We start from the raw sequence: 24,630 nt of genomic DNA, 5'->3' as shown, positions 1-24,630 counted from the left end.
CTTCTTTACTCCCTGAAATTAGTACAGCTTCTTTATTTCCTGTCCTACACTATTGGATGAACTGATTAATCAGGTGTGCCTGATCATTGTTGTGACTGCAGCACACCTGACATGAATCAGTTCATCCAATAGTGATGACAGGAAATAAAGAAGCTGTACTAATTTCAGTAGTGGAGTTGTGCATTCAATGCATTCAATTTCTAGGACGTTCAATATTTGATAGGATTGACTCACCAGGCCAATTTGTGTATCTTTGCCACCACCAGAACACCCGTGCAAAGATGTAACAATCATCCCTCCAAACTTTGTTCAAATCAGACCACTGAGATATGGACGCAGCCCGATCCATAGTCCCTCCCCCCAAATCCAAAAACGCAGGAAGTGGATTGTCATGGTGGCTACAGGATAGAATGGCGATTAGGGAAAAAGTTGCTATGGTCACAACGCAAGATGCATTAAGGCCGTAAAGTGTGCAGTGTTGTAGTACTCGAGTTGTACAGCAGGACTCATTTTCAGGACCCGTGAGTCGACTTGGACTCGAGCACTGATTTTTTTTTCCCCCCTGATTTTTTATCCCATTTCTATCCCCCCATTAGTGCTAATTTATATTTAACCTGGTTGCTGCTCCACCCTCTGCCGATCTGGGGAGAGCCGAAAACTGGCTCCATGCTTCCTCCCAGACATGGGCAGTTAGCCAGCCGCTTCTTTTCACCTGACATGGGAAGCTTCACCGGTAGGACATAGCACGTGGGAGGATCACGCTATGTAATGTAGTACTCGAGTTGTACAGTAGGACTCAGTAATTGGACTACAACACTGAAAGTGTGTCACACTGCACACTGCGCTCCTCCGTCAGGAACCTTGGCGTGACCTTCGATAGTGCTTTTAAATTTGACAAACAGATAAGCTCCGTGGTAAAAACCAGCTTTTTTCAACTGAGACTTTTAGCTAAAACGAAACCTTATTTCTCTTGAATGGACTTGGAGAGGGTGATCCACGCCTTCATCACAAATCGATTAGATTACTGTAACGGACTTTATGTTGGCCTTGACCAGTCCCTGCTCCGGCGTCTCCAGATGGTCCAAAATGCAGCTGCCCGTCTTCTCACTAGCACCAAAAAGTGCGACCATATCACACCTGTCCTGGCCTCTCTCCACTGGCTCCCCGTCCGTCAACGCATTGATTTTAAACTGCTGCTGATTGTTTTTAAAGCACTAAACGGGCTAGCCTCTTCTTATCTCACCGAGCTCCTGGTCCACCACGCCCCATCCAGAGCCCTAAGGTCCGCTGACCAACTGCTGCTGGAGGTGCCCAGGACAAAATTAAAGTCCAGAGGAGACAGGGTCTTCACAGCTGCTGCCCCTAGGCTCTGGAACAGCCTCCCCTTCGATATCCGATCAGCCCAGAGTCTAGCTTCTTTTAAGTCCCTGCTAAAGACCCACCTCTTCTCCCTGGCTTTTAACTCGAGTTGAGCTGTCTTTTTCTGCGCCTTTCGTTTATTCATTTTATTATTTTTATTCTTTTTATTGTCTGTCATCTTTTATCCATCTTTATTACTTGTTTTATTGCACTTTGTACTGCACCTTGCTTCTGATTAGTGCATTTGTACCTGCTTTATGTTTGTGTTTTTTACCTGTAAAGCACTTTGATCGGCCTGTGTCGTTGTGAATGTGCTCTATAAATAAAGTTGACTTGACTTGACTTGCTTGAGATCTGTTTGCTCGAGGGCTTAGCAAAGTGTCCAAACACAACTCAAAGCAGACGTTAGCGATGGGATTTAACCTAGCTTCATCAAAGACGCCAGCCTACTTCTGTCACTAGCTCTTCTAGTCAACATTAGCATATCCCATGGAAGTAAGGAGGAGGAGAGGCGCCTTTGGTCCTTGATGCAAAACCTCTTGCCTCAGCAACTTGCCACGAGTCGTGACTCGTGAACAAGCCCAAGTAATAGCCTACAGATCTATACATCGAATATGGCGAAGATAATGACAACTCAATCAAACGTCCGTGACAGATTTTACAACCACGAGAGCCGTTTTAGGAGCAGATCTCAGTCTGCCGGGACAGATTGAACTGTCTCATTCACACGTCAAATCAGCCCGACTGAAATAATGCATGAAGCAGGAGAATTAAACTGCACGGTGCTCCACCTCCGGTTCTCCTGCTCATCCTGCCGACACTTGGCCTCGAGAACTCTGCATTTTATTCATGTATGTATGAGGATCCAGATTAGAATGAGCGTAATCAAAGTATTATAATTAGATAAATATGTATGCCTGACCCGTGCTCTACTTGGATCCTCATAATTGTATTGAGATCAGACTCCTGATATTCCTGCACTGTGAATAATGGAGTAATTAAAACATCCTTCTGTGTTACCCGTTTGAAACCCAGCCAGGAGTCAAGAACATTATTTATGAGGGAAAACATTAACAGTAAAAAAAAGAAAGAAAATAACTGACAAGATATCAATGTGGACAATGTGTCCAACATCATCATTCTTTGTTTTAACATCTTAAATGTTTGTGCGTCCCATATGTGTGTGTATACAGTATAGTAGAACAGTCACAGGACTGCTCCTGAATTGCATTAAGATCAGAGTCCTGATATTTGTGTATTGTTAATGTAGTCGTTAAAATGTGCTGCTAGTAACGTGTTTATCGCAATTAATAGATGGGGAAAAATGTGTATAGCTTTACAAAGAATGAATTTAAATGTTTTAATTAGTCTTTCCAAATGGGATGCTCATGCAGTGAAACTGTTGATTGTTGTTTGAGAGCTCACACGCGTTTGATTGCAGTGTTGCAAGTTATGTTCTCTGACAAAATATGTACGGCCCTATCGTCGGCCGCGATAGCAGGCACTATTGCGCCGGTTTTTCCGCCTCAGCGCAGCTGTGGGGTGTGCCGTATGCTAAACCAGCCGTGGCTGTGCTAAAGCCTCACATTTGCTAGCTATTTGCTATATGTGCAACACCTTGCACTAAGACTTCTGAAAAGTAGGTCTTGGCGCAAGAATACCCCACTGCTCTTCAGCGCACCATTATTCTCCGCGCTGCACAGCCAGTGCAGTGCAGTGCAGTGCAGTGCAGGGGAAATCCTTGGATACGTCATTACGCACGGATGTCCCATTAAAATACAAATGCCAGGACATCAAATTATGTTGCCCAAATTGTGGAACAGCAGATTATTCAGTGAGGCAATCGACTATCATTCACTAAAAAACTTTTATCACATGTAAAGAGCCACAAATATGCTGCTGATATTTTCTACCCCCTCTCTCTCCCTCTCTCTCGGAAACCTCACGCATGCACACACACACACACACACACACACACACACACACACACACACACACACACACACACACACTATACTGCATCGGCCAGATTAATTAATCACCGATGCTATAATTAATAGCCTACTATAATTTTAGTCTACAATTATTTTCCCCCTTTGAGTAGCCTACATTCATCTGTCAGCTCTCTGTCAGCTCTCATCTCCCTCTCTCTCCAACCCCCCCCCCCCCCCCTCCCCCCCTCTCGGCTATGTCACTCACCCGCCCTCGCTCTCAGTGATAAGAGAAATACATAAATTCTACTGAAACAAATTATCGCCAACCAAACCTGTCGGGTTCTCTGTGGAAAAATAAACGGGAACAAAGAGGGGTTAATGGGAAATGAATTGAGAAAACTTTGACATTGTAGACTACTTGCAATATTATTGTCAATCAAATGTCCATGTTTCCCCGTTGCAAACACGTTTTTATTTTCCAGTCAACCAAATAACCCCAATTGTATATTGTTGTTGTGAGCTGTCCAAATTACGCATGGAGAGAATTACAGCATGCATCACGCAAACTGTATCAAAGGGAATGCGAGACGGGAATCGGATTGGTTGGATTGATGTAACGCCCAGGCATTGCCAGGCCACACCTGTGAATAATGCAGGCGGTTAAGACCGCCCAAATCCCGTTTGTGCCGCGCGCAGGTGGCATTTTGCGTGGCACGGAGGATAGCAGATGACTTGGCACGCCTCCAATTAGCGCCTGCGCCCGCCGTCACAGTCGCTAAATTAATGCTTTTGCCAAGATGGGGCCCGTAATGTTTTCTATTACCGCCGTTTATTTGAGTAACATATGTCCAGCAACATTGGCTTAAAGGGCTTTAGCGTGTCATCATTTAATTAGCAGAATAAACAGGATATTGTGGTGGTGAAGTCTGCTGGCAGCTGCACCGGTTTGAGTCTGTGTTTGTGTTGTGACGTCTCTCTGCACCGCGGCTCTGAAAGAAGAACTATTGCACGAGGTACTGGAGGGACTGCTGGGCTTTCACTCTCTGCTCTGTGATGGAATTGAAAATGAACAGGGGTGGACGGGCTGTTTTGCATCTTAAACGCCCAGTCTGCTGCTAGGAAATTGCCAAAAGCGAAGCACATTTTCCAGTTTAAACAACAGCCCGATAACAACAAAACAATTTGAGCAAAAACAAGCAGGATTTTGGACTCATTAACTTGCATTTTAATTGCTTTGTGGAATGAGGATTATGGAAAGTTTACATCGTTCACCAGGCCAGAAGGTTATTATACAGCACCCTTTGCTTGGATTACATCCCTTTTCAAACTCTGCCTTCATTTTGATGTCAACTACACACCTGTAAAGTTTTGTGACTGCATCTTGCACGTTTTTTTTTTACTTACGCGTTTGCGAAATCTGTCCACAGACAGACATACAGACATACAGACAGACAGACAGACAGACAGACAAACATAAATACTCAATACTGCTTCTGTGGTGAAAGCAATACCAGCCAGATAATATGAGCGAGAGAGAATGGGAAAATAAATAAATGAGAAAATAAATTAGATATAAGCAGCTCTCTGTGAAAGCAGGCTGGGGTGCTTAAGAAAATGGACAGGTAGGCATCAAATACCTGTTTGTTTACACGTTTCTCAATTTTCTCTTTAGAAACGCTTGCATATTGAATTCACAAGCATGCTCGTGTGCTCACAATGAATAATGAAGGTGTTGAATGTTGATGGGCTGATTGAAACCTCTCTAAGCGCTGACACTAACTGAAATGATGAGTCTGCTTGTTGCTCGCAGCCGTACAGTCTTCGACTAACAAGACAGCAGCAACAGTCTATCTGAGCAGAGTTCAGCAGAGATCCCCCAGACGGGGCTGGGCGATGTTGAAATCAATATCATGGTTATCATAAGGTTATTTCTCTATGTCAATATGTATCACGGTATGGTTCGTGTATGCAACATCGCATTAAATAATCATGAATGTTTGTCCCATTGATTGAATGGTAATGTTAGGGGTAATGTCAAACACAATATTTTCCAATTATATTCCTAACATAACTCATTATCAGAGTTTTTAAGTAAAGTTTGCTTGTCCTCATCAATTTAGACAGCAAAAATGTGTGTCACGATGTTAAAATATATTATCATCACGATATGGTTCAACTGAAAGATGACGAACGACAATAATATCGCCCAGCTATATCCCCCCAGAGATTTGTTTTTTCACCGATCAAACCATTTCTGATCTCTCTTTTCTCTTAGTGTTCTCTCTCTCTCTCTCTCTCTCTCTCTCTCTCTCTCTTTCTTTCTCTCTCACACACACACACACACACACACACACACACACACACACACACAAGCTGCAACGATAAATCGATTATTCAACCGAGAGAAAATTAATCGTTAAACAATTTTTTAAAATACAAAACTTCTAATGTAAATGTGAATATTTTCTGGCTTTATTAGTCTTCTATGACTGTAGGTCAGGACAAAAGAAGACATTTGATGATGTCATCTTGGACTTTGGGGTAGCCAGCAGCACAGAGTCTGGCTGCTATGTCGTTATCTGTTGTTTCGTTTTATTCCATTATTTACTCGGTCGTGTTTCCACCTCCGGAGTCGACCACTTCTGCTAACGCTACGTTGTGTTTTCAGCCTGAACCGCAACCGCGTACTCTTATCTGATTATTCGATTAATCGTTGGAATAATCGGTAGAATCCTCGATTTATTAAATAATTGATAGCTGCGGCCCCTAACAACACACTTCCAAATTTCGGTGGTACACTATAATGATCTTCACACTTGTGTGTCAGAGTTATGTCAGAGTGCCACGAGTCGTGAAAATTCTCGTGAAAAATTTCAAACGCTAAAGTAATACAGATCTATACATCTCAATGTGGCGGAGATAATGACCACTCAATCAAACGTCCTTGACAGATTTTACAACCACGAGAGCCGTTTTAGGAGCAGATCTCAGTCTGCCGGGACAGATTGAACTGTCTCATTCACACGTCAAATCAGCCCGACTGAAATAATGCATGAAGCGCGAGAATTAAACTGCACGGTGCTCCACCTCCGGTTCTCCACCTCCGGTTCTCCACCTCCGGTTCTCCTGCTCATCCTGCCGACGCCACTTGGCCTCGAGAACTCCGCATTTTATTCATGTATGTATGAGGATTCAGATTCGACACTATGAGTTGAATCAAAGTATTATAATTAGATTAGATAAATATGTATGCCTGACCCACGCTCCGCTTGGGTTCTCATAATTGTATTGAGATCAGAGTCCCGATATTCCTGCACTGCGAATGGAGTCATTAAAAAATGTCCTCCCGTGTTACTCATTTGAAACGCAGCCAGGAGTCAAGAAACACCTCCTGTACATGTATATTTATGAGGGAAAACATTAACAGTAAGACACTGAATTAACATTGACAAGATATTAATGTGGGGACATTAGTCGTCTAACATCATAATTACTTTAACATCTCATTCTCTTTTCATAAGAGAAATGAGATGTCGAATTTTTCCAAATGTGCCATATAATCGTTTGTAATACAGGTAGTTTTAGTTAATAGGCGTTGACTCAATTGGAAGAATACGAATTACGTCCCCACGTGCAGGCCGGCCACAGCAGCGGGCCGGAATCAGCAGACAGTCTGAGTGATTGTGATTCTAATTCAAATTCAGAGTGATTGTAAAGATTGAAGCGGTTGATTAGCACTGCAGGCAGAGAGCCCTGATAATCAAGACCAAGTCTGCTCGTGATTTGTTGCCAGAGTTCAAATAAAATTGGGAAACCGCTGGATGGATTTGATTTTTTACCTCCGCCAATGATCGGTTTATGTTTCCGTTGCCATTTGACTGTGAGCAGGATTACGGAATAAAACACTTGGCCAATTTTCGTGAAACTTGGTGAGAGGGTGTAGCATGGGCCAAGGAAGAACCACTGACCTAAACATTATGGACAGAGCTATCGTATTGATTTTCAGCTCCCGCTTTGATTTGAAGTGGTGGCCGTCGCCATCTTGATTTTTCCTCAGCAGAGGGGGAGGGAATGGGTTGAGTTCTTCCGCAGCTCACGTGAGATGGGAGTTCCCCAGAGCCGCCTGCTATTGATCCGTGATCAGCAACCTGCCCGATCACTGGACAGACGATCTGTCAATCACCCCCTTTTCTATCATCTATTTTACTCCAAACGGGCGAGTTATTTAAAAAATTACCCCCCCTATACTACAGTTGTTATGAAAAGGTGAAATTAGCTATATAGACTAAAACCGTGTTGAGGCCCAGGCTGCAAAGATGCTTAAAAAAGTGGGGCATTTTAACATGGGGGTGAACGGGAACGAGGGGACTTCTGAGCCCTGCCTCAAGTGGCCATTCGAGGAATTACAGCTACCGCCGTTACTTCTGTGTCCTCGTGGGAAACTGGGTGCGTTCTGATCCAACTCACAACATTTGCATATCAGAGCAGACTGGAGTATTGTCCTTGGCGGAGGTCTGCACTCTCCCAGTGCACTTCTAGTTGGAAATGCATTAAATTCACAAACTAACCTCACAAACAAAACAAAACAGATTGTCCTTCTTAAAATATCCCAAGGCAATGCTGGCGTCTCAAATTTTCCTTTTTTTTATCGCATTTTTGCTCACAGCTCTCCCATCACATTGCACATTACATTACAATATTCAATATTTTATTCTACTTTTACATTCTGTTAATTAATTACGCTTGGTATGTTACTGCTTGCTGCTAGATGTGGTTCTCTATACAGCAGCTGTACATTACTGTAAGGAAAGAGGAAATTGTTGCTCTGGTTGATATTGTATTATCAAAAATTTTAGTTTTCATGGACTAGGGCTGCAACTAACGATTATTTTCATAATCGATTCATCTGTCGATTATTTTCTCGATGAATCGATTAGTTGTTTGGTCTATAAAATGTCAGAAAATGGTGGCAAATGACGATTAGTGTTTCCTAAAGCCCAAGATGACGCCCTCAAAATGTCGTGTTTTGTCCACAACTCAAAGATAATATCAGTTTACTGTCATAAAGGAGTAAAGAAACCAGAAAATATTCACATTTAAGAAGCTGGAATCAGAGAATTTAGACCTTTTCTCTTAAAATTGCACTCAAAACGATGAATCCATTATCAAAATAGTTGTCGATCAACTAATCTATTAATCACAGCTCTACCATGGACCATGTATTTGGAGAATCTGAATCGCACGTCCCATTCTCACCTGCAATCCCTGGTTTGTTTTAGGATTCTGACCTCAATTCTCCCACCAGCAGCTATTCTCAGGAATCTCTTTTTCTCCTTGACCCGTCTCACTCTCTGGTCAGTCTTCATTAGAAAGTACACCGGGGGCGGAATAATAGACGTCGGCGGTGAGAGACCGCGACCCTCATTTTCAAAGCCATTGGAAATATTCCAGCCAGAGTAGATGGATAGTTAACAGCAGCCTGCCTAAGTGAATGGAGCCCCACACACACACACACACACACACACACACACACACACACACACACACACACACACACACACACACACACACACACACACACACACACACACACACACACACACACACAATGCCTCCTCCCACTGCGTTGTATTGAAGCCCTGCCCTACTTCCTGCTCAAGAGCTCATTAAAAAGGATCTGGTGTTCAAGCTGGAAATAGAAAAGAAAGCGAAAGTATGGGGGAAAAACAATAATCGCGTATTTAGCCATGTAAATCTTATTGCCTCTGGGAGTTCTGGCAAGCGGCTGTGTGTGTGTGTGTGTGTGTGTGTGTGCGCGTGCGTGTATGCGTGTGTGTGTGTGTATGATGCATGTTCCCTCTAGATGTATGTGAAGTGCTTACTGATGTGTAATGTGTATCTTAATGTGTTTGTCTTTCGCTCCTCATCTTGTTTCTGTTCCCCTTAAGATTAACATTTGGCAGGTAGCTAAGGGAGGAGGTGGGCGGGGAGGGAAGCGGGGGGGAGTGTTGTCGCATTGTCTGCGGACCTCACAGTGGGCACTGGGCACTTGGGCAGAGACCTTCTGGCCAAACAAATTGAATTGTTCACACACACCAGCCTCCAGTGTTACTGTGCGGCCGTCTGCAGTCGGCCTGAAATATCACAAGATTGGTTGTGTTGCCTTGTGGAGAAGCATCTCCGTCTCTGCCAGCTCCACTCAACCTGACAGAGTGCATGCACCAATGACAAAGTCCAGCTCAACCTGACAGAGGCCATGTTCACATTACAGGCAAGTCCGATTGGCTGCGAAAGTCGTTAATCATCATTATCTCGATTGGTTTCCCAAATCTAATTTGGGAGTGTGTGCGCACTGCCACAAATCTGATTCAAGTGTTCAAGTCGGATCGGTGTGTCCAGATACAATGAGCCAATGAGCCAACGTACAATGTTTCTGGCAGTCTTTGCATGTCTGCTCTCTGCTCTTCAAGTCCCCGGCGCCCCCTGCAAAAGACACTCTCAAATCTGATTTGGGTGATCAGCGCGTCCACACTGAAGTCACATCAGTCGAAAGCAGATTGGAAACTACCTCCATGATGTGGTTTGGGACAAGTGACACAAATCAGACTTGGAGCGTCCAGACTCATAAAACCAATCTGGATAGAATCATTAATAGGTCATTAAAGTTCACAAATCTGATTTGGCCTCCTAGTCTGAACATGGCCTCGAGTGCATGCACGAATGACAAAGGCCATGTTCAGACTAGGAGGCCAAATCAGATTTGTGGCAGTGCGGACAGACACACTTACAAATCAGATTTGGGAAACCAATCAAGGTAATGATGATTAATGACTTTAGCAGCAAATCGGATTTGCCTGTAATGTGAACATGGCCAAAGTCCAGCTCAATCTGATGCACCAATGACAAAGTCCGGCTCAACCTGACAGAGTGCATGCACCAATGACAAAGTCCGGCTCAACCTGACAAAGTGCATGATGCACCAATGAGAAAGGCAGGATGAAGATGTCCCAAGCTGACCTCCGTCCTCATGGCCCGTTCTCCCAGATGATTTGCCCAGAGGCTCGGCTTTGCGGAGCTTGTTAGAGGATGTCTGCAAAACTTTGATGTCCGATCAAACGGCTTCCGCTTCAGCTCGTTCCGCTCCCTCAGTCGCTCTTTCACCGCAGCTGTTGTTTTTTGAGTTTTTCTCCCTCCATTATTCCCAGTTTCGCTATCTTAAGGTTACCTCTTTAATCTTCACACGCCCCCACTGGCGCGCCGCCGTCTAAATAAACGAGCAATACAAAAGCAGCAGCGCGAGTGTACACAAATTTGTATGCGGTGCCATGTTTTGACTGTGTTTCTATTTTGGGCCTGTTTGACTTTGCTGGAAAGTACTGTATCCTGACAGCTCTCCTCCTCCTCCTCCTCCTCCTCCTCCTCCTCCTCCTCCTCCTCCTCCTCTCTCTCTCTCTGCAGCTGGGAGGCTGTGGAATCCTGGGGGTGGGCGTGTGGCTCTCAGTGACCCAGGGTAACTTTGCCACCCTGTCATCATCCCTTCCCTCCCTATCGGCAGCCAACCTGCTCATCGCAGTGGGTACCGTCATCATGGTGATCGGCTGTCTGGGCTGTGTGGGAGCTGTCAAGGAGAGCCGTCCTCTGCTGCTGACTGTAAGTAGCTGCCTGTCAGAACCAGAACCGGGCTCTGCACTCTCCTCTTTGATGCTCACATTGGCTTTTATTGCTTTTGATTTTCGACAATTGCGACGCTCAGATTAACCTTTCGTCGGCCGGCATGACAAATGTAACTGTAACATCTCCCCAAATCTCTGTGAAGTTACAAAGCCTTTATTGAGATGGCTAATTCATTATGAAAGATTTAAAAATGAAGCTAGAGCGTGTTAAATTGAAGCTGGCACATAACCCACGCGTAGCAGCACAAACAGCCTTCTTGAGGGTGATGGGCCCAGTTGCACAAAGCACCTTAGGTTAAGATTTCCCTTAGAGTCAGAGTTAAGGTGTCTATAAAGTAGAATCGGCTGTACAAAACACCCTTAAATCTTCTCCATAAGGTTCAACATTTGAAGGAAAACATAAGCACCAGATTTATGGGTGTTTTGTGCAGCCGATTCTATTTTATGGACACCTTAACTCTGACTCTAAGGGAAATCTTAACCTAAGGTGCTTTGTGCAACCCATGGCCCTCAGCACTGTGTGCTTTTAACTTTTTGCCAGAAGAGTGCCTTGGACCTTTCTTTTTTGAACTTGAATATTTATTTCCATTTATTCGACCGTTAGTTTCCAGGTATTGATAGATGTTGGTTTAGCTTCCAGCCAATTCTGTGTAATTTGTTTTAATGCAGCTATGCGAGTTATTGTATACAGATTATACTTATCTCCTTTCCTCTGTATCTCTCATGGAATCATACCTAATAAGGCTTCTTTAAATTAAATTTTTTTGTGAGTTTCTCCTGAACTGCACCGCAGAACGTTTTCAACACTGTACAGAGATAGAAGATGTGTGCCTCGTTAGCGTCCTGTACATTTCCTCCAGCACTCAGCAGCACTGCCTGATAGGTTGAATTTTGGTGTTAAGAACCTCTTATTAATTTTCCAGGCAAATTATTTCCTATATTTTTGTGTTGTCTTACAAATCGCCTCCAAAATTGTCTGTTTCCAATTTCTCTTGGGTGCTGTCCACATTTGCCTTTGTTCACTATATTGATACAGTTTTGAAATTTTGCCATTTTTACCGGTTCTATTTTGGTCTATAAATTCCAGTAACTGATCACAAATACTGTAATATAATAGACTCATTCGACACATTAACGACAAAAATAATATAGATTACAATAACCTTTAGTCTTTAAATATTTACAAATCTCATGAAACAGCAGAGAGAAAAGAGTCAGAGAATTACATGAGTTCCTGGAATCCTCAGATGTTGACACTGTCTGTATAGTCAAAGATGCATGGAATTGCTCTTTCTGAACATGAGAAGAAGATTGTGAGTTTTCATCGCTCTAATCTGTATAATACTTCACAGGTTTATATCAGTGGAGAGTGGAGTGTCTGGCACTTCACTCCCTTGGATTTCTCCATGGGGAAAAGATATATACCAACCCAAAATGCAAAAATATGCAAATCGGTGCGGGGGAAGTGTTTGACTCTAAATAGCAAAATGTTTCCCACACCCCTAAAAGCATGAGCTTTTTAAGCTGCGCTCCAATTTCAAGCCAACCACCCATAAAAATATAGAACTCAGATCCCACAAAACACACATCAAATTCACATAATCATCAGCGATGATGATGATGTGCATATTGTGATGATTCATCACACACACACACACACACACACACACACACACACACACACACACACACACACCAACATTTCTTGTTCTACGAGAACAACTCCTAAATCTATGCAGGGAAAAATAGAACTCATTAGCATAATGGCGCAGGAGGCGTGCGCAATTAAGAGCTCTGTGGGAATTAACCTTGTTGTCGATCAGCGGGACATTTAGTTTCCCTCACAGTGACCCAGCCGATCCGGCGCGTCGCGTCAACGTAACGAGACCGGGCATCTTATACATCTGATTTAATGAGTGACAGATCATGATCATGATTCATGGGGATTTCAAAAGACTTCACTCCCTTCGAATTTCAGAGGCAATTAGCGTGTTGAGAGCTGACGAGGGGCACAGATTTTTGCAAAATTTCTCTGATCTATTTGTGGAATCACTGCCCCTGCTTGGTGCAGGCAAATATGTAATTATGCCTTTTGTTTGCCGTGCCGTGTCATGTTGTGTCTGACATTCGAGTTGGTGGGTTGCAGTTTTGAAAATACTCTATTTAAAGGGACAGCTCACCCTAAAATCCAAAATACATACAGTATATCCCCTCTCACCTGTAGTGATATTTATCCATCTATGCTTGTAGCTTGTAGGAACTAGCTTTTGACCGAACTAGCGGGTGTAGTTCGGTCAAAAAGAAAATAGTTCCTACACGAAACTGCTCACAACAAAGTCTGTGGATTATCTTGAGTAACCGGGTCATGATTTCTGGAGAGAGACAATGCTGTTGAGTTTTTCAAAAGTATTTTTTTGTTTCTTTGAGTACTACAAGCCGAGTGCCATCCAGTTCCATTGGATTGGAGAGAAGGCAGACATCTCTACAGCCGATATCTCCAAAACTCAGGCAACTCACACAAAACGATATAGATGGATAAATAGCACTACAGGTGAGAGGAAAAATGTGTATTTTGGATTTCAGGCTGAGCTTTAAAATGGTGTCATTCTAACTTAAAAGTAGAAGTGAGACTTCAGCTAGCTCTCATATGAATGCAGGGTTGTACTGTATGAAGAAGCTCACATCTCATTGCCTCAAAAGCAGCCAGTCAATTTGCTTGACGGCACGTTCACACCACACGCTGAAGCAACGCTCAACCTAAGCTCAACCTACGCTGAACCCACAAGTTTCATTTTGGCGTCCTTGTTAACAGGCGAAGCCGTGCACACCAGCCGTGCGCGTGCCTTGCTCAAGGCGCGCTCAAGCCACGCTCAAGCGATCGTTCAGGATTCAGTGCTATTTTCCAAGCGTGAAGCGTGAAGCTGCCGGGCTGAAGTCAATGGAAGCTGTGGGCAGGTTCAAGGCGCACCGAGCGAGGCGCTAGGGAAAAGCGAGTGCTGCTGGTGTGACCGGTTAAGCGTGAGCTCAACTTCAGCGTGAGCTCAACTTCAGCGTGAGCTCAACTTCAGCGTGAGCTCAACTTCAGTTCTGCTTATGTTAAGCACCAGGTGTGAACAAAGGCTTATTATGCTCCAGACTTGGTGCTTAGCAGTCGTCTCACAGTGGCCTTTGGCCTGACAAAGTCACTGAAACGAGATGCAGAATTCAACATTTAACATGTCATGTCATGTGATTTAACAAGACCTCCACTTAGGAATAAGAAGCAGCCTTTAAAGATCCCATATTATTCATTTTTCATGATTTTCTTTTCAAATCTGATCTGGCTCAGGATAAGGAATGTTTGTAATGTTTCGCAAATACATGTACAGTACTTACTTTAGTTCAAAGTGGAATGAATTTGAAGACTACTGTACTGCAAGTCCTCAGCCGCAGCTCCTCTAATTCAAATGATGTTAACCTGCTGAGTTGTGGGATTTCACTTAGGTCCAGTTGTGATGTGCTTACTGGAGTTTCAATGCAATCACAGGTCATGGTACTAGACCGGATTTTGGAGTGACACAGTCTAAAATCCAATACCATTTCGCCCTGAAGTTAAAAAATAAGGGCAATCCGAGCATGCTGAATTTGTCCAGAAATTCTATTTTCATCAGGCCGATGGTTCATTAAAGTCATGTTTCACACCAATGAAACCGGACAGTCGATACCAGCACAAGTCAAAGGGCACAGAGGGGGGGGGGGGGGGGTGTAGGTTGTTCAGAAAGGTGAGCTCGCTGTGCTGGAAGTGGAAGTAAATTGCTTGTACTCAACAAGCCCTTTCACATCAGTCACACGTGTGTGGGGGGGGGGGGGGCGATAGCGCACCAGTAAAACCGATTAGACCCACCAACGAAGAAGAAGTATCACTTCTGCAGCCTCCCTCAATATACGTTGTAGGTATTGATTTCGGAGGTGCTGATGGACTGTGTGTGTCTGGGACGACTGCCTTGCCAGTCCTGCCGGTGTGTCAATAGACAATGAGCCACTGTGGCTCTCCACACTGACTGGGGCGGAAATCACATGGGCGGATACGCCTGCTGTGATCATAATCAATCTGTGTGCCCAGGACTTTGATTATAGCTGCGCCTCCGCGCGTCCTGAACGGCTGCCAAGCCATCGATCTCTGTTAAACAGGGATATCAGCGCAGCCGGGCCAAACAAGTCATAACATAAATAGCAACAACAACAGTCATCTTCTGTGGCAGAGATGCACACACAAGACACACAGTGCGTAGCCCGTCATTATACATTTTCATCACGCATGCTTTCTGCGTAAGGACTGTATCAGCAGCCATGTTTTTCCCGAATAGAGTAAAGTCCAGTAAAATGTAATGGGGGAATATTGTAACAATGTCGCCCCGTAAAGCTGAAAATGACTCCGACTCTCCGGTGAGTAATTGCGAACACCCGTCTGCTGTGCTGCAATAATAGAGACACAGAAATGTGAGAATAGCTCAGTGACACCGACGGCTTTAAGACATCAACCTCCAAACATAATCATAGTAAGTGACAAAGCTTTCTGCAAGGCTTTTGTTCCACAGAAAATGGTAAACACCTGTTTTCAGCTGTATAGCGCTTTCCCCCCTTCCCCACTGTGATCTCCTATTACCATACATACCTTTCTGCTGCTGGAAGCCTCTCCTGCAAAATATCTCAGGCTAGGTATGAATTTGAATCATAAGAATTCAGGAGAAACATGGTCGTTCATGGTATGCTCCTTTTGGTCTACAATCCGAGTCTCTCTTTAGGCCGGGAGGGAGGTTTGTCTTGGACAAGACAGCGCCAACTTCAAATTGAGCCTTTAGCTAAGATAGATGGCCACATAGATTATTACATATTTAAACAATGCATAAATAATATCAAAAATACACACCAGAGATGTCCATTATGTAGAAGCTAATGCTTTATTCTGTAATTTACCCCAGAAGACATAGATTACATGTTTACATAAACGTTCTCATTTATGCAGCCTCGTTCTAGACTCAACATCCATAAACCATTAGACGTGTTTTTAAACAGCCAATCAACATAAATTTGCTCAGTGGGTGTTTTCACACAGAGGCCGCCATGATTACAATTAAGAATCAAATGTATTTCCATTGCCTGCTACAGTTTGTGTGCGTGTCAGATACAGAAGTGTGTCACACAGAGAGAGACTGGAGTCCTGTGCAAAAGTGATTTGGAAGATCAGTTATGCTGCTTATTTGAGTCTCAATTAGATCGACCCTATATTGTTTCCACAGCCTGTACACATAGCCTACAACAATTGAAAACAACATCTAACAATAACAAATATGTAGCGATGTACCTGCTGCCAGATAGGAGTTAGGGTGAAACATGAGTTTAGATCTGTATCTGCTGCCAGATAGGAGTTAGGGTGAAACATGAGTTTAGATCTGTATCTGCTGCCAGATAGGAGTTAGGGTGAAACATGAGTTTAGATCTGTATCTGCTGCCAGGTAGGAGTTAGGCTGAAACCTGAGTTTAAGGCGTGTCTTTTCATAAATCAGTGTAAAGGGTGTGTGGAAAGGGGCTCAGAACACAGTCTTGCGGGACTTTCGTGTTGATGATGGTGGTTGATGCTAGCCTGGGTAAACCCAGCCTCCACGTGACCTCTATCTATGTGCGATCAGTCACAAGACTGAAGACTGATAGCACATAGATAGAGGTCATGTGGAGGCTGGGTTTACCCAGGCTAGGTTGATGCTGGTGTGGTAGTCTCCCACCAAGTGATCGTCTGGGAACTTCTTGTCGAAAATAGTTGTTTGAAGGGTGGGCGCGAACCTACGCCCCTTTGTCGAGGACACACCTTTTTTAGTTTTTTAATTGTTTTTGATAGGGATGATGCAATTTAACATGGTTCCAATACAGAACATGAAATGGATGTGCTACACAGAGAGTTTATAGCTATTGCTTATTATTATTATTATTATTAATTTCTTTACCGGAAATGATGCTCTCAATGCTCTCCGCTAATATGTAAGGCCGCCCCAAAATTCGTTTCCACACAGTTTTCAACAACGAAAGCTGGGAGAAAGTTCTCAGTCTCTGGTTGAGAACCGAGTCTAATGATGTGGGGGTGTCCTGTCCACCCTGACGGTTTGAGGTCTGTCACTGAGGAAGCTGTGAGATGAGGAGAAGGTGGTGACAGAGAGATGGTGAAGTTTGTTTATTATCTACACATCTATGCCGTTGGATGGTATAAAGGCAGGGCCATGAAGAGAACCCTGGCACCGTGGCCAGAGGAGTCCAGGTGCTGTAGGAAGGTGTGGAGGAGACATGACACAGCATTCTCCCTGGCTTGTTGGGTTTTGTAATGGCGGGGTCCCATCGTGGTCTAAAAACAGGAAGGACGGAGATCAACACCAGCTCTTCAAAGAATTTCATAATCATAATTATTGAAGTGAACGTGAGGCCTGTGTTGGTTTAGTTCAGAGGGGCGGGGTTTTTTAGGGACTGGTATGATAGTGGAATTTTTCCAGAGAATGGGTGCAGTCGCTGCCTGGAGGGATTTGCAGAAGATGTGGAGCACAGGAGAGAGGTCCCTGGTGCAGGTCTTAAGTAGGCCTCCTGGGATGACGTCTGGACCCTGTGCCTTGCCTGGCTTGCACCCGAACAGGGATGGGCAGGGTCTAGAGCAGTCTCACACAGTCATTAGAACAGTTGTGGGTGGCAAAGCGGGTGTTCAGGTCCTTGGTGAATGAGGCGGGGTCTGTGGGTGATGGTATATGTTTAGTTCTGTTCTGTTCAGTTCTGTTCCCTGTGGGTATTCTCACCCTCTGAAAGGCTTGTTATTCATACTGTACTGCAGAATCTTTTTGTTAGTTTGTCCTTGGACTGCAAATAGACTGTATTATAGAGTGCTTTTTGAGTCTAGCGACTACTCAAAGCGCTTTGCAATGAATACATCATTCACCTATTCACACTCACATCCATACACCGACGGCGTCTGCAGCCATGCGAGGCACTAACCTGCTCATCAGGAGCAGTTAGTATGTTTCCCACATGAGAAAAATATAAGGCAAAATCCTGAGATTAAAGTCAGAATTCTGAGATTAAAGTCAGAATTCTGAGATTAAAGTCAAAATTCTGAGGAAAAAAGTCAGGAGACTGTTACATGTGACTTTGTGACATGATTGATGATGTCACTGATGATATTACGGAAGTCCCGAAAATGTCATGTCTGGGGTCCCTAGATTCTTGTCACGTCAAAGTGAGGTCACAAGCCAAAAAATGTTGGGAACCCCTGAGTTAGGGGTTCAAGTGTCTTACTCGAAGGAACACGCTGCCAGGAGGAGCCAGCCTCGAACCGGGAACCTTCTGATTCCCAGGAGACCTCCTGAACTACTGCTGCCCTTTGCTTTCCATCTTTCATTGAGCAGTTTATGGCTTTGCGGGAGATCCAGTCTTTGCGGCTAAAGGCCTGTTGTTTCTCTCTTCGTCTGAGTTTGATGACATGTTGAGTAATCCATGGTTTTCACTACCTCTTTGCGGTTCTGACTGGGATGGACACGGACATGCAGAACTTGACGTAATCTAATGGACCTTATTCGATTGACGTCACTCACGTACTGGCACGCCCACCGCCGCCATGTTCTCGACATAACGCAGCAGCTCTTAAGTGACAGCCTATGTAAGAGCAGCGTTTATAGGAAGCTAGCCGCCGTTAGCGTTACCTGTATCGTTCCAATTGTGTTCGGATGGTGACCTGCGTTACACACGGCTGTAGTAATGACAGCAATAAAGTCCCCGTGGTTTGTTTCTATCTCTACCGTCCACAGACGTGAAGGGAGCGAGACTGAGGATACGTCAGCAGCACAGGAGATGTGTGGATAGTTGGGAGAGACAGGTGAAACTTTCTGACAGCCCCTCACAGCAAAGTCTGTTCACCTCGTTTTTTCTTTTGTTTATTATTACAGGCATTAACGGCAGCATACAAACAACAACTCTGGGTTTTTTATTGCTGTCATCACTATCGCTATTTTGTAATGGAACAGAAACGACAATAAGGCTGTTACTATATTTGTCAGCTGCAGGACGGTATGTCAACAATATGGCGCTGTCCGGGGTTAGGCCTTGGCCACACTGATCCGTGGTGTCTGTCCGTGTGCTTTCATTTCTCTGTTCACTTCCATTCATTTTCAATGACAGCTGTCCGACTGTCCGTGGAGCACTCAGAAGCGTACGTATCCAGAAAATTTGCATACGTCGGATAGTCACTGTCCGTTTAGCCAATCAAAGTCGAGGTCTCGAGAGGAGGCGTTCCGAGATTTGTTTCAACTTTTCAAAGAAGATGGCAGCCGAGGCGGTGAAGGAGGCTATAATTAATGCTGTGTACACCATCCCGCTGTTGTACAACGTGATAGTCAGTGTCACTGTCTGATTTCACCATCTAATCTGGTCATTCGGTGGCATTTTATTGCCACCGAACGTAGCGCACAGAGCTAACAGCTAGCTGACGCCAGCTTTCTTCTTCTCTCGGTTTATAGGCGGGTCGCTGACACCTTCAAGGTGCTTACCGCCACCTGCTGTACAAGTAGGTTACTTGTACATGCAACGGACATAAATCTATCCGTCTATCCATTCTGTCCATTTTATGACGGATCAGTGTGGCCAAGGCCTTAGCGACTAAAGTCTATAGGTGATGTATCGGTCCTCCTGTCATCGATTGCCACCAAAAATGCTCCAGTCAGTGCATGCAAGAGACCCCAGTTGTGCAATTGCGTCCTCCGACCAGTATGTCTGGGGCGTTTGTGGCGTTTCAGCGCCTGTTTGTATTGCAGCGGTAGGAGAATGTGGTGATGTGCAGAGTCCAGAGCTGGCTGTACTCCAGCTGTGTATGGATCATTTGTGTTACCATAACATAACTCCAAAGTGTTTTTCCTTCTCGTCGGGACATTCTGCTTGAAAGAAGGCAGCCCACTATCCAGTCTGCAGCTATTAAAGTCTCCCATTATAAATCCCGGAGCTTGGGGGTATTTTCTCCAGCACAGCCCGGGTGCTTTGGGCTGTTAGCTCAGTTGCGGCTTTGATGTTGACGCCGGGGGGGATTTAAACACAGCTGATCTGAATTCCCTCGGCAGGTAAAACAGACGCAAAACATCTCCACGTCCCGGGTGCAGACTGTCGACCCTGTCGTGAACCTTGATGTTAGATAAGCCTGGTTTTCCACCACCTGCTTATTATTTTTATTTTTATTTTTTTATTTTTTTTACCTGATTGAGAACTTGCTTATGTCATATCGACTCAATGATGCTTCATCAAGACATCAACTACTTAAGAAGGATCCCTTGTCACATGATTTAATTGACACACAATTATTGCTTTTATTATTGATATCCTTCCTATAGCATTCACAGATGGCTTTTCCTCACTTTCAGTTAATTGCAGCAAACCATTTGATAGCATCCACCCAGCATTCAATGTGACTGTTTGTCATTTCTCGAGCTAATTCAATTGCCTTCTTGTAGCCTAGCCTATTATAAAAGCTATAATATATGTCCTCTGTTGTCTTCTTCCATCAAACAATCCCATATATTATGGGGCCATGTTCAGTCTGGCTTTCGCCTGTGGCCTTGAAACGATGTGTTAAGTTTCTTGGTAGTACATTAATGGGGAAGTAGTACATTCGGAGAGAGCCATGAGGGATGGGTGTGCTTGTTTTCTCCGTGGTGACGAGTATCGCTTTTTCATTCCTAACGACGTCCCTTTGCTTCTCCAGTGCGATTCCACGGTCTCAAAGAGCGACCCATGATGGCAGTAGAGCAAAGAGCGAGTATAGGAGAAAGAGGGAGAGAGATAGAGAGATATAGATAACAGAGAGAGAGAGAGAGAGAGAGAGATTGAAGGTTATGTAACACAACATAGATGTCATACTTTTATCTTCAATTCTCCTCTCTTCAAAGAAAAATATGCTGGATTTCTTCTAGGACTCTTGTGTGAGGCGGAGTGTTGTGTTTTCTGGCACGGGATAATTAATAAAACATGGGTGTGGGATTACATTGTGTGCGGCGTACTGTACATTTTCCCTTTAGCCGTCAGGTCTCTGGACACCCACAGGCACACACTCCAGCTTTACCAGAGATCACCACCGGGCAGCAGCAGTGTGGTGCATCGAGGTGGAAAAGTGTCGTTCCGCGGCACAGCCAGTGACAGCGAGCATCTGCGCTGCGGCGGCTGCTTGTCCTTGAGCGAGAGACTCTTGGTGCGTTTCATTATTCACTTCAACCTGCCCTCGTCCCCCTCCTCTGCACTGTCCCCCTCGGGGCGGGCGGGGGAACCCCCTCCTCCATCTTTAAGTGCCGTTCCATTACTCTGATAACTCCGAGTGAACTCCGTGGGCTGGACCCCTTCAAGGGCCGAGGAAGCAACGGTGTAGACTTCACAAGCGCATTATTTCCCAGGATGCATTGTGATCATCATCCGTCAATTTCGCTGAACGAACGGCTGATAAATATAAATGCGAGTAAACAAACAATATTTCGAGGATTTCGACGAAAAGATCTCGCCTGCGATGTTTGATGTCTCATTTTTCCGTGTCATTTTTATTCTGTATCGTTATTATCAATGGTGCTTGCATTTAAAATATTCTGCTCCCAGCTCAGACCCCGCCCCCACTGCTCTGCCAGTGGCCTCCAGCGTTACGTATGGGGCGATGCATTTACCAAGTGTCAGGGGGTTGTGAGGGAGGGCCTCTTAAATGACTTGTTAAATTACTTGTGAATCTCTCATCACTATTCTGCAGCTGACCCTGCTCTCCCTGTGGAGGAGGAGGAGGGGGGGAGGGCGAAGACAGAATTGCCTTTAATCGGTGATCAATACTATAGTATGCCAAAAGAATGGCAAAATAACAAAATATATAAGCAAAGAAAATCACAACCTTTGCAACTTTTTTGTTGTGCATTTATCTCGTCACATCGTTACACTGTAAAACCTCATAGTGCATTTTGGTGAAATCAACTCATCTTTAATCATTAACACGATGTATAGATGTGTTTGTCAATCTCAATGTATAAGTGGCGCGGGGGGCGGGGCATGATAGATTCAATGAGGTGAAACAGGCACACTCTATTACACATGGCGAGTAATATTGACTTCAAGCAGGTGTATAATGCAGCTGCATACATACTTAATGCCAAACAGTGTAATGATCATGTGATACAAGATCGACTCGCACTATAACCTGCTCACTAGTGAAAGAATAAGTCACACTGGGAGTGCAGTTCACCAAGTAATGCATTCAAGTTGTAAACACTTATCAGCATGTCTAGACATTTGATGATTGAAATTATTGCTTAAAAGTCCCATTCCGTGCAAAAGCTGTTTTTACTTGTAAATGCATATATACTGCTGTCATCCCTCCCTGTAATGAGTGGTCACAAGCTCTGAACTGCCAGAGTTGGATTTGTCCCTATCCAGCTTCCCCCTGCAGCCTCCTTCAAGCCACGCCCCCTAACGCTTTGTTCCCCAGACGGGGTATCGGGACGTCACGATGGTCCTCAAGCATACTGCGCGGGTCTCTCTCACACAAGCTACCTGCACCATTTTGTCTATAGCCACAAAATTAACACTTCTAGCTGGAGCGATGCCAACTGTACGTGATCCAGCAACTGCGGAGGTGCATTCGGTAAGTCTAGGCATTTTGAGATGTCCTCTTTAGCTTAGCAACCGTTAAGTTAGCGATAGCTCGCAACCTAGCGTGCTGGTCCACAGACGCTAATCTGATTGGGAGCCTGGGGCGGGCTCTCCCTCAGCGGCCAATGGGAACTGTTAGTTCTGAATATATTATAGAAACAGACCATTCTTGGGAAGCGACGAGATGAGGAAGTGAGAACTCCGTCACAACAAACGGGGTTGCTATATTTTCGACAAATTAATCCAGAATCATGTTTTATGGACCAGAGACACACGTTTTTAAGAGGTTACAGCTGCACGAATTGGGACCTTTAAAGTTCACTCAGTTAGATTTACTACAGTATAACAACGACATGATCTTTGACTATTCCTGTATATCAATCAACGATTGCAATTAAGGCAGCAATGAAATGTTTTTAAGTTGAAGTGACTTCATATATTTTGCAGTGTACCTTTGTTTTCCCACATGATTGCATTGCGTAACTTCCATGCATAATGTAAAACAATCACATGACACAGTGCAGAATGTGCAAATTATATGGCTTGTTCGAACAACATCAAACGCTTTCAGATGCTATCTGAGTGCACTTCTTGAACGGAGCGCGGGGGGGGGTTGTGCGTGTGCGTGTGCGTGTGCGTTGCTGTCACCTTCCAGACTCGAGTCTTTCATCGTCCCTCTGCTTACTGATTGGAGACCTCGGGGGGGAAAACGACAGTCACACTCGATGCGAGTCTTCTGAACTAGATACCTTCACATCCACCGTCAGTCAGCAGGATGATACCTTCACATCCACTGTCAGTCAGCAGGACGTCTCGGATGCAGAGAGGCAGCCTCGTCACGGCGTATTTGAATAGAACCACCAACGTGCTCGTGTCTCTTTAACAAGATGCTTCTCTCCTCTGTCTTCCTCTAAAATCTCTTTTGACCCACTGAGATCTTCTCCTGCTTTGATGTTTGATGTATGTATTCGGCTCCTCTGTCATAAGAATCACTTTTTTCTCTCCCTTTCAACTGTGTTGGCCCTGAGGCATTAGTTTTACCCTTGTCTCTGGATCTCAAAATATCCCACCTCCTCTCTCTCTTTTTTTATGTGGTGCAGCCGCTTCTTTAGTATACTATCTACGTGCGCTCGATTCCTAGGCTCGCCCCGCCACGCGGGCGCGCTACCTCGGCCGCTGCACGGCCTCGCCCGTCCTGCAGCTCACCGAGCTGGCCCTGCAGCTCGCATTCGCAGCTCGGCCGCTGCGTGGCCTTGTCTGCCCTGGTGGCGCCCGTCTCCCTCGGTCTCTCTCCCCCTCTCTCTCTCTCCCTCAGTCTCTCCCTCCTCTCTCTCTCCCTCTCCCCCAGTCTCTCTCGTGAGCCTCCTCAGTCTCTCCCGTGAGCCTCAGACTGATGACATCATCACTGATGATGACATCAAATTTATGACATCGCTGATGATGTCATCAGTGGCATCACCACTGAACTAAAGCCTTGTGGGAGTTAATTTATGACATCACTGATGATGCCATCAGTGTGTGAGTTAATTTATGACATCACTGATGATGTCATCAGTGGGACAGAGAAACAGACAGACAGAGCCCTAGCTCCCATTTATATACTGATGATGTGCGTGACATGTGTGTCTGTCTGTAGCATGAGAGGGCAGACCAATCAGGAGTAGCCTATGCATTTGAAGAGGGGGGGCGGGGGAGAAGGGGCCGACCTGCACCGCTTACTCCAGCACCCTGGCTGTGATTTCATTTTACTCTCTTGCCTACAGTCTGTGTCCTGTACTTTACTCCATTCATCTCATTTACCTTTTTCCTTTTACCCTTTGCACATCACCTCTTTTTCCATTCTTTTTCCATGTCCTTTTCCCTTTCTCACTCATTTTCTCTTCCTCTCCCTCTCTCCCTCCCTCTCTCATTCTCCTCCCCCCCCCCTCTCTCTCTCCTTCCTTTCTCTCTCTCTCTCTCCCCCCTCTCTCTCCTTCCTTTCTCTCTCCCCCCCC

The 24,630-nt window shown here is 44.8% G+C and overlaps 1 protein-coding gene across 1 annotated transcript in view; it reads left to right on the top strand.

Annotated features, from left to right (window-relative positions):
- tspan4a (tetraspanin 4a) overlaps positions 1-24,630 on the top strand; it is a gene marked incomplete at its 5' end in the record, with an annotated part of 160,851 nt that overhangs the window by 87,501 nt on the left and 48,720 nt on the right. The window contains one exon of the mRNA XM_083652738.1: positions 10,752-10,943. Coding sequence (XP_083508864.1) covers positions 10,752-10,943 — 192 coding nt within the window. The remainder of the gene's footprint in view (positions 1-10,751; positions 10,944-24,630) is intronic.

This window comes from Poromitra crassiceps, assembly GCF_964638095.1.
Source record: "Poromitra crassiceps genome assembly, chromosome: 16".
Lineage (NCBI taxonomy): Eukaryota > Metazoa > Chordata > Actinopteri > Beryciformes > Melamphaidae > Poromitra > Poromitra crassiceps.
This window is presented reverse-complemented; position numbering and strand designations above follow the sequence as displayed.